This window comes from Mesocricetus auratus, unplaced genomic scaffold (genome assembly GCF_017639785.1).
Source record: "Mesocricetus auratus isolate SY011 unplaced genomic scaffold, BCM_Maur_2.0 Super-Scaffold_100007, whole genome shotgun sequence".
NCBI lineage: Eukaryota > Metazoa > Chordata > Mammalia > Rodentia > Cricetidae > Mesocricetus > Mesocricetus auratus.
The window spans coordinates 9429383-9445259 of record NW_024429191.1 but is presented as its reverse complement, the minus strand read 5'-3'; the positions used below and the strand labels follow the sequence as shown (position 1 = coordinate 9445259).

General features: G+C 49.0%; 1 protein-coding gene across 11 annotated transcripts in view; it reads left to right on the top strand.

Annotated features, from left to right (window-relative positions):
- Positions 1-15877, top strand: part of Tsc2 (TSC complex subunit 2) — a 32570-nt gene that overhangs the window by 1164 nt on the left and 15529 nt on the right. For 8 of the 11 annotated variants that reach the window (XM_040748269.1, XM_040748267.1, XM_040748268.1 and 5 more), the window contains exons 3-18: positions 60-146; positions 885-995; positions 2168-2312; positions 3358-3475; positions 5015-5063; positions 5400-5525; positions 5892-5965; positions 6999-7125; positions 7899-8042; positions 9091-9228; positions 9695-9798; positions 10094-10175; positions 11432-11587; positions 11956-12072; positions 14818-14940; positions 15639-15745. In XM_040748269.1, coding sequence (XP_040604203.1) covers positions 60-146; positions 885-995; positions 2168-2312; positions 3358-3475; positions 5015-5063; positions 5400-5525; positions 5892-5965; positions 6999-7125; positions 7899-8042; positions 9091-9228; positions 9695-9798; positions 10094-10175; positions 11432-11587; positions 11956-12072; positions 14818-14940; positions 15639-15745 — 1808 coding nt within the window. The remainder of the gene's footprint in view (positions 1-59; positions 147-884; positions 996-2167; positions 2313-3357; positions 3476-5014; positions 5064-5399; positions 5526-5891; positions 5966-6998; positions 7126-7898; positions 8043-9090; positions 9229-9694; positions 9799-10093; positions 10176-11431; positions 11588-11955; positions 12073-14817; positions 14941-15638; positions 15746-15877) is intronic. The other 3 variants (XM_040748270.1, XM_040748263.1, XM_040748261.1) reach the window with 1 other exon arrangement.

The window sequence follows — 15877 nt, the reverse complement described above, 5'->3', positions numbered from 1 at the left end:
TGGTGGTTAAAGAAACCCCTTTTCTAACCACTGCCTCTTCCCTTCTCTCCCTTCTCTAGGAACTGAGTGGTGAATGCACGCTGAGCAATCGCATCCGTATGATAGGACAGATATGTGATGTGGCAAAAACTAAGAAATTTGAAGAGGTAGGTTTCAGTTATACTGCTGGGGTTGTCCATGCCAGCTATAGGCTGTTGAGAAGCTTTCAATTTGCTGTTGCTCTCTTTCTTTTGTTTTTGAGGCTTGCTATATAGTCCTAGCTGGCTTGATAGTCACTGTGTAGATCCAGGCTGGACTTGAACTTGATATGGTCTTCCTTCCTTCCTTAGCCTCGTCAGTGTGATATGGGATTGCAAGTGTATGCCAGACAGCTAGCTTTGGTTTTGTTTATTTTTTGTTTGTTTGTTTTGTTTTTTGTCTTTTGAGACAGGGTTTCTCTGTATTGCTTTGAACCTGTCCTGGAACTCAGTCTATAGACCAGGCTGGCCTTGAACTCACAGAGATTCACCTGTCTCTTCCTCCCAAGTGCTGGGATTAAAAACATGCACCACCATTGTTTTTGTTTTGTTGAGACCATGGGGAAGCAGATCCACCAAGGGAATGACTTGCTACATGTTCAGAGAAACCCTGTCGCAAAAAACCAGGAGAGAGAGAGAGACAGATTGAGAGAGACAGACAGAGAGAGAGAGAGAGAGAGACAGAGAGACAGAGAGGGAGAGACAGGGAGAGAGAGAGAAGGAGAGAGACAGAGACAGAGAGACAGAGAGGGAGGCTGGAGTTTGAAATGGTCTAAAAGTCTGTGGTCACCTGTGCTGCCGTGTGATTGAGGAGCTAAGGTTCGTGGAGATTACACCTTTTATGACTGGCCTCTCTTTGTATGGCAGCATGCAGTGGAGGCACTTTGGAAAGCTGTGTCAGACTTGCTTCAGCCAGAGCGGCCACCAGAGGCCCGACATGCAGTTCTTGCCTTGCTGAAGGCCATTGTGCAGGGACAGGTAAGGGGCAGAGCTGGGTGAGCCTGTGGGATCAAGGCAGGCCGCCACTGTTTGGATCCCTGTCTTTGGTGGTCTGCCAGGGGTGGGGTCCAGTGGTTAACAGAAGCTCTGGAGCCTAAGTATGTGTGAGGACATCTTGGTGTCACAACTCATATCTGGTGATCTTGCCTAGTCACTGTAGCTCCCTGAGCCCTCATCTTACTGATAATAGAGAATGATAACCGTATTCTTCTTCTGGGAGTGGCACAAGGAAGTTAGAATGTCTGGAGTGTGGCCATTGTTAGCTTGCTCTTATTGACTAGTTTTCCAGTTACGGCCACTTCCCCTGCTTATGATTCGCTAGCCACTTAGGACTCAGCTGACCCTTTAATGCTCAGGGCCCCTTTCTGTTCATTCCTGGGAGGTCCTCCTCTAGGTCACTCTTTCTTAATAGTCTGGCCTCTTAGAAAGGCTTCTCTTAGCCGGGTGGTGGTGGCGCATGCCTTTAATCCCAGCACTCGGGAGGCAGAGGCAGGCGGATCTCTGTGAGTTCGAGGCCGGGCTGGACCAATAGCCTCTGAAACAATACAGAGAAATCCTGTCTCGTAAAAACCAAAAAAAAAAAAAAAAAAAAAGGCTTCTCTTTACTCTTACTGTACTCAGGCTGTCTGTCGTGTCTCTCCTAGGGGCCGAGGCACCTCTTCTGGGGCTAGATCTTTGTCCTCACAATATGAGTATGCAGTTGTCTGTCCTGAGTCTTGAGTTGGGCCAGAGCAGGGGCTTTTTTGTCACTGCTGTCTGCCTGCACCTGACATGTCTAGAGTGCATGCCAGCCAGCTGTGGGTCAGTGCCTCTGGCTCCCTGTGTGAGCTCTGTCATATTGCTGACCTATCAGTCATAAAGTGCTTCTAGAGGAAGAACAGGACATGCCTGGAGTCTTGGGATCCGATATACTTTTTTTCTTTTGGTTTTTCGAGACAGGGTTTCTCTGTATTGTTTTGGAGGCTGTCCTGGAACTCACTCTGTAGACCAGGCTGGCCTCGAACTCACAGAGATCCTCCTGCCTCTGCCTCCCGAGTGCTGGGATTAAAGGCGTGCGCCATCACCGCCCGGCCCGATGTACTTTTTGTCTTCTTGACAGCTATATAGGAGATGCTGGCAGATCTCAGTTGACCACATGGTTTTGTCTTTAGGGTGACCGTTTGGGGGTCCTCAGAGCTCTCTTCTTCAAAGTGATCAAGGATTATCCCTCCAATGAAGACCTCCATGAAAGGCTAGAAGTTTTTAAGGCTCTCACAGACAATGGAAGGCACATTACCTACTTGGAAGAAGAACTGGGTAGGTACCATATAGAGCACAAGGTGCCTCTGGCACTGGGAATCAGAGATCTCTGGGATGAGACCCCCCCAACCTGGAGGAGTGTTGCAGTTGATGAGGTGGCCTCTGCGGGGCACAGGGTTATGTTGACCCTGCTCATCTGGATTCCTTTGTCTTGGGGACTGATTACAGATGTGCTCATGGGATTCATTCAAGACTTGCTGCTTGAAGTCTTTGGCTGGCAGGGCCAGAAGGTGTCTTTGAAGTGGGTGGTACATTTGTCTTTAGATAGGGAGCTGATGACGTGGTTTCAATCTTAGTACCTGGGTCCCATCCCCCTAGTTTCTGATGGGCCTGTGTTGTCATTGCTGCATTAGTGTTGCTTGACATCCCACTCTGGTTTCTGCCCTTCCTCCTGTCACGAGACAGAGGTTTCAGTAAGTTTTAAGACTTTGTTTCCCTTTGGTGAGGATGTAAGGAAAGACTGGGGAGTAATTCAGCTTGGATCCATTCTGATGTCCAGAAGTGGGTCTTAGCAGTTGATCTGCCTCTGGGACAGGAGCTGTCACAGAGTTTGCCATCAAATTTTCTAAGGCTGTGTGGCCTGCAGCCTTGCCTGTGTCCTTCCAGAGATTCTTGGGGACTGGGGACTTCCAAAGAACTTGCCTCCTGAGCATGCATTGTAATGTCTGTGCCCCTGTCATGGAGTCAAACCTTGACTGGAATGCTTGCTTCTACAGGGTGGTGGTGGCACACGCCTTTAATCCTAGTGCTCAGGAGGCAAAGGCAGGTGGATCTGTGAATTTGAGGTCAGTTTGGTCTACAGAGCTAGTTTCAGGACAGCCAGGGCTACACAGAGAAACCATCTTGAGAAATGAAAAAAAAAAAAAAAAAGGATGATGGCTTCTTCTGTCAGCTCACCTCCAATACCCAGACAGTGCCAGCATCTGTGCAGGGCTTGTTCAGACTCCCATTGAGTTTCATTGGGTCCAGTGTGTTGTAGTAATAGGATGCAGGCTCATTTTCCTGGGGGAGGAGGAGTATAGCCTCAGCTTTTCTCCTACAGCAGAGTTTGTCCTGCAGTGGATGGATGTCGGCTTGTCCTCAGAATTCCTTTTGGTACTCGTGAATCTGGTCAAATTTAACAGCTGTTACCTTGACGAATACATTGCATCAATGGTTCAGTAAGTAAAAAAATTAATTAAGGGCTGGGGTGCAGCTGAATGTTAGAACTGTTGCTAGCTTGTAGAAGACCCTGGATTCCATCCCCAACTCCCGAAGAAAAAAAAAAGAACTTTTTTTTTGTTTTTTTTTCAAGACAGGATTTCTCTGTATTGTTTTGGAGGCTGTCCTGGAACTCACTCTGTAGACCAGGCTGGGCCTCAAACTCACAGAGATCCACCTGCCTCTGCCTCCTGGGTGCTGGGATTAAAGGCATGCGCCACCAACGTCCAGCAGAAAATAGAACTTTAATGTTACTTTGGTGACAGTTCCACTGTCTGTGTTTTAAGCTTAGCTCTGCAGGGTGCATAAGGAGGGTGAAACTGCCAGAGAGGAGGTTGGCAGTGGACATAACCACTTTTTTTGGGGGGGGGTTCAAAACAGGGTTTTTCTATGTAGCTTTGGAGCCTATCCTGGCATTTGCTCTGTAAACCAGGTTGGCCTCGAACTCACAGAGATCCGCCTGCCTCTGCCTCCTGAGTGCTGGGATTAAAGGCATGCACCACCACTGCCTGGCCATAACCACATTTTTTTGTTTTTTTGTTTTTTTGGTTTTTCGAGACAGGGTTTCTCTGTAGCTTTGGAGGCTGTCCTGGAACTCACTTTGTAGACCAGGCTGGCCTTGAACTCACAGAGATCCGCCTGCCTCTGCCTCCCGAGTGCTGGGATTAAGGGTGTGTGCCACCAACGCCCGGCCATAACCACATTTTTATATTCTTCTTTTTTATTGTATTGATACATGTATGGAGGTCAGAGTACAGCTTTGTGAAGTCTTGTTGTGTTTTCTCCTTCCCACCTTTGTGTGCGTTCTGAAGAAAATAACTCAAATTTCTAGGTTTGTGTAGTAAGTACTCACTAAGCCATCTCTCCAATTCCCTTTTTGTCTTTTTTTTTTTTTTGTGGTTTTTAGATAGGATCTCACTATATAGTCCTGGCTGGCCTGGAACTCACTATGTAGGCCAGGCTGGCCTCTAACTCAGACCGATCCATCTGCCTCTGCCTCCTAAGTGCTAGGATTAAGTGTATGCCACTATGCCCAGCTCCTTTTTGTCATTATTTATTTTATTTTAATTAGTTTACACGTGAATATGAGTTTTTTGCCTGCATATATGTCTGCGCACTGTGTGTGCAGTGCCTGCAGAGGCCAGTAGAGGGCATCAGACACCCTGGTCCTGAAGGTAAAGAAGTTTGAGAGCCACCATTTGGGTACTGGGAATTGAATCTGGGTCTTCCAAAAGAGCAGACTGCCCTTAACCACTGAACCATCTCTTTGGGCCTAATTTTTTTAAATGATTTTGCATATATCCATGTAAGTAGAGACTTTCTCTTATTTATACCATATGCACTCAATACTATGCTTGTGGTTGTCAGAGAGTAAGCACACTATGGAGACACCATTCAAATAACTGATATTGTACTTTGAACAAAAAATGAAACACAGTCACAGAGTCTTCTGGGAAACACTATTTGAACTGAATGTTTTTTTCTTTCTTTTCCTCTAGCATGATTTGTCTGTTATGCATCCAGACAGTGTCTTCTGTGGACATTGAGGTCAGTAACGCTCAGCTTTATTTTTGGTAGGCTGGGGGTGTGAGGTCAAGCCCTATTTGCCATTTTCTGTCTGTGTGGATTCTAGAGGCTGCTCAGCTCCTCTGAGCTGTAGGCGTGTGTTTTGTCAGGACAGTTGAGTTGTCTGTACCATGGAGTAATAGCTTAGGATGGGTTTAGCACCTATGGTATACTGTGATGGTGTGTAACAGTGCCTCCCGAGTGCACACTCACTCTTGCTCACTCCACTTCCCCTATGGTTCCTACAGAGTCTGCTTAGGCAGTGGGGAGGAGGGTGAGAGTCAGAGGCACCAGCGTGACGCTCTTCCCCTTCTGCAGGTGTCCTTGCAAGTGCTTGATGCCGTGGTCTGCTACAACTGCCTGCCAGCTGAGAGCCTGCCTCTGTTCATTATCACCCTCTGCCGCACCATCAATGTCAAGGAGCTGTGTGAGCCTTGCTGGAAGGTGGGTGTCTCCCGGGCTATTTCTGGGCGCTCCTTCCCCAGGAAATATCTGCTGCCAGCGCCTGACAGGACACGGCTGTGTTGTTTTCAGTGAATGCTGCTAGAGTTTTGGGATCACCAGGCAGTGGTCCATTGAGGGCATCCCACTGGCCATTTCAGGTGGTTGAGCTGAAGCCCAGGTTTGGGAGATGTCTTGAGGGCTCTGTAGTTTTTTGCATTTGGAAGGGGGACCCAGTGAGCTACTTTGATGGTGGGACTGCAGAGCAGTGCCTATGCAAGGCAGGCAGAGGCCGGGGCTGTCCCTTGAGCCTGGGGCATATGAGCGTTAACCCTTACGGTGTGTATGTGTGTGTGTTCTGTCTCCCAGCTGATGCGGAACCTCCTAGGCACCCACCTGGGCCACAGTGCCATCTACAACATGTGCCGCATCATGGAAAACAGGCGAGTGTGAACATGGCCCGGTGAGGTGCCTGGTAAGGGTGGGTGGGTAGGTCCAAGAGGAAGCTTTAGATAAGTGGCTGGCACTGATGAACTTGGGGTTTTCCTGTTTGTTTTGGGTAGCTGTTCTCCACTGTGCATATGACCACCTGTCTTCTGCTTCTGCCAGTCTAGTCTGGATGACCACATTTACACTCCAAGTTTCCTTTCCAGCCCTGATGGCCATAGCGTGACCTCCTTCCTTCCCTGCTGCAAATCTAGACTAACAGCACTAACTTGATCTTGTCTTCACCTTCACCCCAATAGCCAAACCATTGCAAGTCTTGATGCTTTTTTCCTGAGGGGTGACTCAGATTTGCTCACTGTCTGTTGGACACTGACATCAGAGCTCCCTTTTTGCTGCTCCCTGACCTCCATCATTGCTTCCTGAAGCTTACTGCTGTATAGCAGCCAAATGAGGTTTCTCTCACATATATCTGACCATGTTGCCCTTTGTCTGAAATCCTAGTGGTCTTTCCTCTGAAACAGACCCAGGGGATATATTTATCCTATCTCAGTCCCATAAACCTCTTGCGTGTTCTTTCTTGGCGTTTTCCCTCCTGCTAAGGGTCTCTACATATACACTTTACTCCTGGTAAAATGTTCTTCCTACCTGTGGGGTCCTGGCTTCTTGGAGTAGTTTTCACTATGTCCATGGCTTCTCAGTTGTGATTTCAGGTGTAGCCTTGTGGGATTCTTGAGTCTCTGACTTCCACTAGGGCGTTAGTACCATGAGGCTCAGGGTCTTGTCACTCACTCACATTGGAGTTCTTTTGTGTGAACCATAACCCATGCGGTCAGCAGTGACCATCTGAACAAGTCGTGGTGGAATTGTAGTTGCTTCTGGCCTTTATCTTCCCTGTGCATTTCTCCAACTGTACTTCTGTACCATAAGTACAAGGTGTCTCCTAGGGGCACTGCCAGAGCCCAGCCTTACCTTGGGTTCTACGCTGACCTGGGACTCTGCTCACATCTGTTTTCCTGGGAACATTTTCAGGTCATACATGGAAGACGCCCCACTGCTGAGAGGAGCCGTGTTCTTCGTAGGGATGGCACTCTGGGGAGCACATCGACTGTACTCTCTCAAGAACTCCCCCACATCGGTGCTACCATCTTTTTATAAGGTAAAGGATTTTCTTTTCTTTCTTTTTTTTTTTTGGTTTTTTGATACAGGGTTTCTCTGTGGCTTTGGAACCTGTCATGGAACTAGCTCTTGTAGACCAGACTGGTCTCGAACTCACTGAGATCTGACTGCCTCTGCTTCCTGAGTGCTGGGATTAAAGGCGTGCGCCACCAACGCCCGGCGAAAAGGTTTTGTTCTTAAGAAAATCTTTTATCTTATGGATTTCATCTCTTGCCCATCATCAGTGCTGAACTACTCAGTGTTGCCCCTGGGATAGCTTCCTCCTCAGAGTGATGGTTCCAGTTTGTCAAGTAGTAATCTTGTCATCTCTTTGGACAATGTCCACAGCTTTGCCTTTGTTCTGTGGTACCCTGTGATGTCTACAGAACTTCCTGTGTGTGCTTGTATTTCGTTCTCATGGCTCCCTGGTGAGCAGGGGTCTTGCAGGGCTAGTGCAGGGTGTGGTCTTTGCACATTACATTGCTTGCACCAGAACTTAGCACCTGTCAGTTTGTGATGTGACAGTACTCCTGGTCTAGAATTTGAAGCTACTGACTCCTCCAGGTGAGGCCTTTTGGAGGCAGGGGCTTTGGGCCTTGAGTCTTACATAACAGATTCCTTTCTGGACCCTACATATGCTTTTTGGGCATGTGTGGTAAAGTGCTGTCCATCCATGCATGTTTTGCACTCAGCTCTAAGACTGGATTGGAGCGGGGCTTCCTCTATGTGAGCAAAAAGCAGCCGATCCTCTGTGCTTCGTGGCTTGTGTTTCAGGCTATGACCTGTCCTAATGAGGTGGTGTCATATGAGATTGTTCTGTCCATAACAAGACTTATCAAGAAGTATAGGAAAGAACTCCAGGCCGTGACATGGGATATTCTGCTGGACATTATTGAGCGGCTGCTTCAGCAACTTCAGGTAAGGAAGGGATACCAGAAAGGACTGAGACCCCAGATAAGCAGGCTTGTCTCTGACGGGAGGCCTGCATGTATCCCTTCCATGCATTTGGTCCTTTCTTGGGGTCTGAGTGCTTGATAATGGCTGTTTGCTGGTGGTTCTTTTTTTTTTTTTTTTTGGTTTTTCGAGACAGGGTTTCTCTGTGGCTTTGGAGGCTGTCCTGTAACTAGCTCTTGTAGACCAGGCTGGTCTCGAACTCACAGAGATCCGCCTGCCTCTGCCTCCCAAGTGCTGGGATTAAAGGCGTGCGCCACCAACGCCCGGCTTGCTGGTGGTTCTTGGTGGTGCTAATTTCTCTTCCATTGAAGGACAGACCTTGTTCTTCCAGACTGTAGACAGGGATATGCAGCAGATGAGCAAGGGCCAAGCTAGTTGTCCAAGCCAGACCAAGTGATAGGACAAGTTACCTCCATGGCTTGAGTAGGCCCTAAGGCATTTTCCATTCTACACTGCCATTTGTGACTTTGGAGGACATTAGTGAGTGTTAACCGCTGTGAGTGCAGGGCTGTGGATAATGAGGTTAGCATCTGGTATGCGCTCAGTCTGGGACAGGTGATGAAAAGGGGGCATTCCAGTGGAAGGAAAAACTGGGACTTGGCAAGGAACAAGTCGAGTTGTAGTTGGTCAAATGGATTGACCAGAACGTACTTTGGGCTTGGTAGAGGAGGTAGGTGGCCACACTCCTGAAACCGAAAGGTACTGGAACCTGGGAGAAGCAGGCAAGGGTTTGGAGTTGTAGTCTTCACCTCCTGTTTGCTCTTCTTTCCAGACCACGTTTCATAGGCTCACCCTCCATTCCTGTGGTAGGAAATGGACCATAACAATGGTTTCCATATCTCAGATAACCTGGCTAAAGTGTGTGTGTGTGTGTGTGTGTGTGTGTGTGTGTGTGTGGTGTGTGTGTGGGTGTGGGTATGTGTATGTGTGGGTGTGTTTGTATGCAGCTCCTCTCAAGCTGTGTTTGGAGGGCAAAGGAAATTAGTTTATGTGATGTATCTTGGTACTACAGAACCTGGACAGCCCAGAACTCAAGACCATTGTCCATGACCTGCTGACCACTGTGGAGGAGCTATGTGACCAGAACGAGTTCCATGGCTCTCAGGAAAGATACTATGGACTGGTGGAGAGCTATGCAGACCAGAGGCCTGTAAGGACCCTATCTTGGTGTGGGGCTATAGGGAATGGTTCCCATGGTTTCTGATTTTTAGGTAAAAGATGGAAAGACTCCTGTGTTCCTGGATCTGTGCTCCAGCAGGAAGCCTGGCAGGCATCAGCTTGCGGCTTGTGTGGGTTTGTTAAAGAACTTTGTGCTAGCCTAACCATCAGTTTCTTCCCACCTTTGTGGAGGAAGGTTCTGGGCTGGTTCTACAGAGACCATTTCTCCCAGGGGCAGCAGTCATTTTGCCAGGATCCCCGGCTCACTGCCAGACTTTCCCTGGGTTTGACATGAGTCTCTACTGCCAGCTCTTTATTTTTGCTGAATCCCCACAGGGCCGTGAGGTTGCTCATCTCTAGGCAAACAGTTCTCCTGGGTCATCAGGCTAGTAGCAGGTTGGCAGCATCTGCAGACGGGTAAATGGCTTGCTGACCCTGGAATTGTTTTCCTTTGACAGGAATCTTCTCTCTTAAACTTGATATCCTACAGAGCCCAATCCATCTACCCCGCCAAGGACGGCTGGATCCAGAACTTGCAGTTGTTGATGGACAGGTTCTTCAGGTAGCGGAGCCTCTGTGACCCCTTTGTCACCAGTGGCCTGTCTAAGACCTCAGGGAGATTCTCCAAAATCACACTCTTGATGTGGGAAGGATGGCCTTTCAGTAGAATAGTGTCCTCTTGTCTACACGGAGGTCCATAAAGATGGCCTCTCAGAAGGCAGCCCTTTTACTTGGTCTAGGTTGGGGTTTTGATGGATCCCCTGAGGGTCGTCCCGAGCTGGGCCTCCTGCCCAGTGCACGTGTGCTGAGGGTGCAAGTGTTCCTATCTGGCTGAAGCAAGTTTGCTCCTCTCGTAGGAGTGAGTGCCGCAGTGCCGTGCGCATCAAGGTTCTGGATGTGCTGTCCTTCGTGCTGCTCATTAACAGGCAGTTCTATGAGGTATGTGTTCAGCTAAAGGCTGGGGTGTGTCCTGGGGGTGGGGCTGGCTCTGGGTTCCACCCCCGTCTGGACCTTGTACATGCAGAGCTGGTTGCTGTTTGGGGTCCTGACTCCCCCTTATGGCATGCTTTCAGCTGGCCTCATCCCTCACTGTGCACTCAATGGTTTGTGGTCTTGTGTGACTTGTGGTCAGGCCTGTACTGACCCTGGAGGCTGCCAAGAAGTTAGGCAGGTACTTGCCCTCCTGGTATTCTGACCTAAGCCTCACTCAGAACCCAGGAGTTTCTGAAAAATCTGGTCTGACTTCAGAAATCTTCTGTGTTGTTCTAGGGAAGGAACCCAGGTCCTACACCTGGTAGGCGAATGCTCTGCCACTGACCCTACTGGCGCCTTTCAGAACAGTGTGTGTGTGGTTTCTGTATCATGTCTGCCATCCATCATCCCTTAGCCCCGCTACCCGCTGCAGGATGCCTACGTCATCCTGTGCCTCCACCTCTCTCCTTCCTTGAGTCAGTGCTGTTCTTGCTTTCGGGAGCAGTATTGGTGTTTGATGTTCTGTTTGTTTTGTTTTTCGAGACAGGGTTTCTCTGTGTAGCCTTACCTATCCTGGAACTCACTCTGTAGACCAGGCTGGCCTCGAACTCACAGAGACCGCCTGCCTCTGCCTCCCGAGCGCTGGGATTAAGCACCCCGACTCAGTGCTTGATGTTTTGTGAGCTCTTTTGCACTCAGGCAGCCTGACTTCCCAGCTTCCTCAGCTTCTCCTCTCCCCTCCCAGCTTTTCTGCCCCTAATTGCCCTTTGCTTATCTGTACTACAATCTCCTCCCTCATCCCTCAGGGTAGAGCTCTGTGCCTTTGCAGATAGGAGCTCTGGACTCTATTCTCTCTTAGCAGAGTTGGTCTTCATGGTCCTCTACTTGTTTGCTTTCACTAGTCTTGTGAAAGCTCTCATGACAGTGTCCTTGTGACAGTAGGTTCTTCGATGTCAGGGTTTCCCTTGCCCAACACATACACACACACTCATGCTGATACCTGACCCTCCACAGAGGAGAGTTCTTTGTAGATGTGTGGGTTGGAGATGGAATCCAGAGTCTCATAAAGGCTAAAGGAAGCGTCCTCCATTGTTCATCTTTTCTGTGGTCTTTGGTGACACTTTGGGTCTGTGCCTTGAGGGAGTCACAGGGTGTCCCTGAAATGTGCCCCTTGTCCACTGTGGGACTGGAAGCTTACCTTCTACAATTTTTGTCCAATGCAGGAGGAACTGATTAACTCAGTGGTCATCTCACAGCTTTCCCACATTCCCGAGGATAAAGACCATCAGGTTCGAAAGCTGGCCACCCAGCTGCTGGTGGACCTGGCAGAAGGCTGCCACACCCACCACTTCAACAGTCTCCTGGACATCATAGAAAAAGTGAGAACCACCTAGAGGTCTGGGCTGGTATGGGCAAAACTCCGTGGATGGAGCCTTCCTTGGTTCTGCCCAGTCTTATCATTGCGACTGGTGGCTGTTTCATGGGCAGGGGTATCCCCTCCACCTGAGATATGTGGTGTCAGACATGTGTTGAGCCACCTTGCCGCTTGGCCAGTGTCCTACCTGGGCTGGACACCTGAAGAATAATAGCACAGCTAGGTCCAGGGCTAGTTTCTTTGTCCTGTTAGTTTGTGAACATCACTTGTGTAACAGAAGTGCAAGAGAAGTTATTTGCTATATAGCGTTGGAGCTGTGGGTAACCACCTGGAAACCCTGAATTTGGAACTTCCATGCTGGTCTCTTGGAAGGTGATGGCACGCTCGCTCTCTCTGCCCCTGGAACTGGAAGAAAGGGACGTGGCCGTGTACTCGGCCTCCCTGGAGGATGTGAAGACTGCAGTCCTGGGGCTCTTGGTCATCCTTCAGGTGGGTGCTCTGGAAGGGTGAGAAGACTAGTTTTTGCTACTCTTGCTGGAAGCTTCTCTAAAGAGATGTATCTCCTGGAAGAGCCAGCTCTGACGGTCGACCGGGATTGGGTGGTAAAATGGGCAGCAGTAGGAGGTGTGAGAGGCCTGCAGTGTGCCCTTGCTGTTCACAACTATTTAGTCTGTGCTGCCCAGAGCTACTCTGTACCCCTCCAGCACTTTTTCCCACTACAACTGCTATGTAGAGGAAGCCCATGCTTGCCCTGTAGCTGTTTTCATTTTGAGACAGATTTATTGGGATTCACATATCATATAATGCCTTCTGTTTATAATGAAGTGCTCATTAGCTATAAATATGTTCACAAGGCTGTGTAGCTATCTCCACAGTCAACCTGGGCTACATAGTGAGATGCTGCTACCTCAACATAATACACACCTGAGGAACCATCACAGGTTTGTTCTGTTCTGTTTTTGTCTTTGTGTGTGTGTGTGTGTGTGTGTGTGTGTGCACACTCATGCTACAGTGTGCTGTGCACTTGGAGGTTAGAGAACAACTCCAGGTGTCAGTCCTTATTGTCCACCTTATTTGAGACAGTGTCTCTTGTTGTTTGCCACTGACTACTCCAGGCTGGCTGGCAGGGAGCATACAGGGATTCTCTGTAGGAGCCCTGGGGTTCAGATATGTGCTGCCACATCCTGCTGGGTGTGAGTCTGAGGATCCAAATGCTGGCCCTTATGCTTATGTCGCAAGTGCTTTTCCATCTCCATAGCCCCACTTTTTTTTTCTTTTTACCTATTTTTTTTGGGGGGGGGGGGGGTGTTTCAAGACAGGGTTTCTCTGTGATTTTGGAGACTGTCCTGGAACTAGCTCTTGTAGACCAGGCTGGTCTGGAACTCACAGAGAACTGCCTGCCTCTGCCTCCCAGGTGCTGGGATTAAAGCCATGCAATACCACTGCCCAGCATTTTTTTCTTTTTAAAGACAGGGTCCATATAAGCTAGATTGGTCCTGAACTCTTGATCCTCTTGCTTCCTTCTCCTAAGTGCTGTTATAGCTTTGCATTGTCATGGTCAGTTCCTGGACTGTTTTGCACTCAGGCTGCTCCATTTCCCATACTTGCTAGCCTTGTATGAGTTCTGATTCTCATCAGAGTATATAGTTCTCCATAGCCAAATCACTTCTGGGTTTTGTCTTTTTTTTTTTTCCCTATTGTTGAAAGAAACTCTAATTATCTTGCCAAGGCTGATTTTTAATTCATGACCTCTCTGCTTCCACTTCTCTAGTTGCTGGGAATACAAGTGCACATACATATGTTGCCTACTTCCTAGCATCCAAATTTGTTTCCTTTGTGTGTGTGTGTGTGTGTGTATGTGTGTGTATTATGCTGATGCAGGGTCTCACGTAGCCCAGATTGGTTTGGACCTTGCTTTGTTTTTGTTTTTTCTTTTCAAGACAGGGTTTCTCTGTATTGTTTTAGTGGCTGTCCTGGAACTCACTCTGTAGACCAGGCTAGCCTCGAACTCACAGAGATCCACCTGCCTCTGCCTCCCGAGTGCCAGGATTAAAGGCGTGCGCCACCAATGCTCCACCTGGATCTTGCTTTGTAACAAAGACTGGCTACCTCTCTCTTGGGTGCCAGGATTTCTAGTGTGGATTACTATGCTGACACTCTTTAGTTTTAAAAACTTGTATTTATTTTATGTATGTATGTTCACACATGCACACATGTGCCATATATGTGGGTATCAGAGGACAGACAACTTGTTTTTTATTGGTTTTTCAAGACAGGGTTTCTGTGTAACAGCCCTGGCTGTACTGGAACTCACATGATCCGCCTGCCGCTGCCTCCTGAGTGCTTGGAATTACCTCCTGGCACCACCACTTCCTGGCTGAGGACAGCAACTTTTTTTTTATATTTTCTTTTTTTTTTTAAAGATTTTACTTATTATGTATGCTGCACTTCATGTATGCCTGCAGGCCAGAAGAGGGCACCAGATCTCATTACAGGTGGTTGTGAGCCACCATGTGGTTGCTGGGAATTGGATGGTGTGTTCTGAGACAAGGGAAAATAACTATGTCAGTTGTCTTTAAAAGAAGAGAGTTGAGCATGGTACACACCTTTAATCCCCACACTGTGGAGGAAGAGGCGGCTTGGTCTCTGTGAGTTCAAGGCCTGCAAATACAGAGAATTCCAGGCAAGCCAGGAAAACAAAACAAACAACCAAAACCCAACCCAAACAACAACAACAACCAAAAACAGTGATGAGTTTATCAGTACCCACTGCTCACCTCCAAGGCTCAGAGACCACGAAGGCCTCTTGGGTTCCCAGGGCTGCTTGCAGCATCAAGGCCTTTCTCCTGGGCCTACCTGTCACCTGCCAGGGAGGGACAGAACCTTGTTGGAATAGGATGGGTTAGGGGCTCATGCTTCCAGTGGAAGTGCTAGGGCCTTGTTCAGTGGGATAATGACTCTTGTAGTGTATTTTCCCCACCCAGGTTATCCTTGTTGACCTCGCTTAGTCTTGGAGGACTGGAAACCCCTTTACAGCATGCGAGGAATGGGTCAGGCCCCTGCTGTGCAGTACTCATTGGATGCGTTTCCTAATTTGCCCCCTGGTGCCTGCCGATGAGATAGGCTCATAGAGATGGACCTTGACTGAAGGGTGCAGAGGAACACATGGCAGAGGCTGCTGCATAGTCTTTCCTCTGGCTGCTGTCATAGGACTGGTGCATTCTCTCTCTGCAGACCAAGCTGTACACCTTGCCTGCCAGCCATGCCACTCGGGTGTACGAGACACTCATTAGCCACATCCAGCTTCACTACAAGCATGGCTACTCCCTGCCCATTGCCAGCAGCATCCGGCTGCAGGTGAGGCTGCCATGCGGGTGACCACTTCTTGGGGAGGGGGCAGCATGTTGCCTTAGGCTTGGAAGATGTATTACAATAGTCTAGAGAGGCAGTAGGTGGCCTAGCGGGGGTCCTGTGCAAGGCACTTTTCTCCTTGACATCTGCTGTGTTTGTTTTGCCCAGGACCTACTGCCTTTCCCTGATCTTACTCCTTGTCCCGTGTGGCTTATTACTCTGAAGTCATACGGTTGTCCAGGATAGGGGCACATTGGCTTCCTGGGTTGGCATATAGTTGAAGTGCTCCTGGTACTAAAGAGTCTGTCAGTACCCTGTACAGTGGGCTCCCTCAGATGAGCTAATAGACAATGGGGCGGGCCAGGCAGAGCTTGACAGCTGCCGACAGCTTGCCATGCTGGTGCCCCTGCTGAGGTCACTAAGAAGGAATCCCCGAGGACTCCCAGGCTAAGTGTGCAGCCTGTTCTTTAAGGATCTCAGCCTCGTGTCACTATAGGAAATGATGGGGTTCTGAGAATAATTTGCTGTTTGGTGTTGGTGGCTGTATGGTGTTACCTGGGAACCAGATAGCTGCCGGGGAGAAGTCTCCCTCTTAGGAGTTGAGGCTTCAGTCGTCTGTAGAGTGCTGCTAAGTGGTTAGGATCTCTCTGCCTGCCCAGAGTCAGGCTCCTGGCTTGATTTATGGCCATTTTGCTCCCTGGCAGGCTTTTGACTTCCTGCTGCTGCTGCGGGCTGATTCGCTGCATCGACTGGGCCTGCCCAACAAGGATGGGGTCGTGAGATTCAGCCCTTACTGTCTCTGTGACTGCATGTATGCGAGCCTCTCATGCTCTGGGGGGCTGTTCATTACATGAAGCTGGGTGTTCTCTGTCCCAGTTAGTCTTATGTTAAGAGGGACTGTTCAGAAGGGATGCTGTTAGCAAGCTGGGTCAGGAGGGACCAT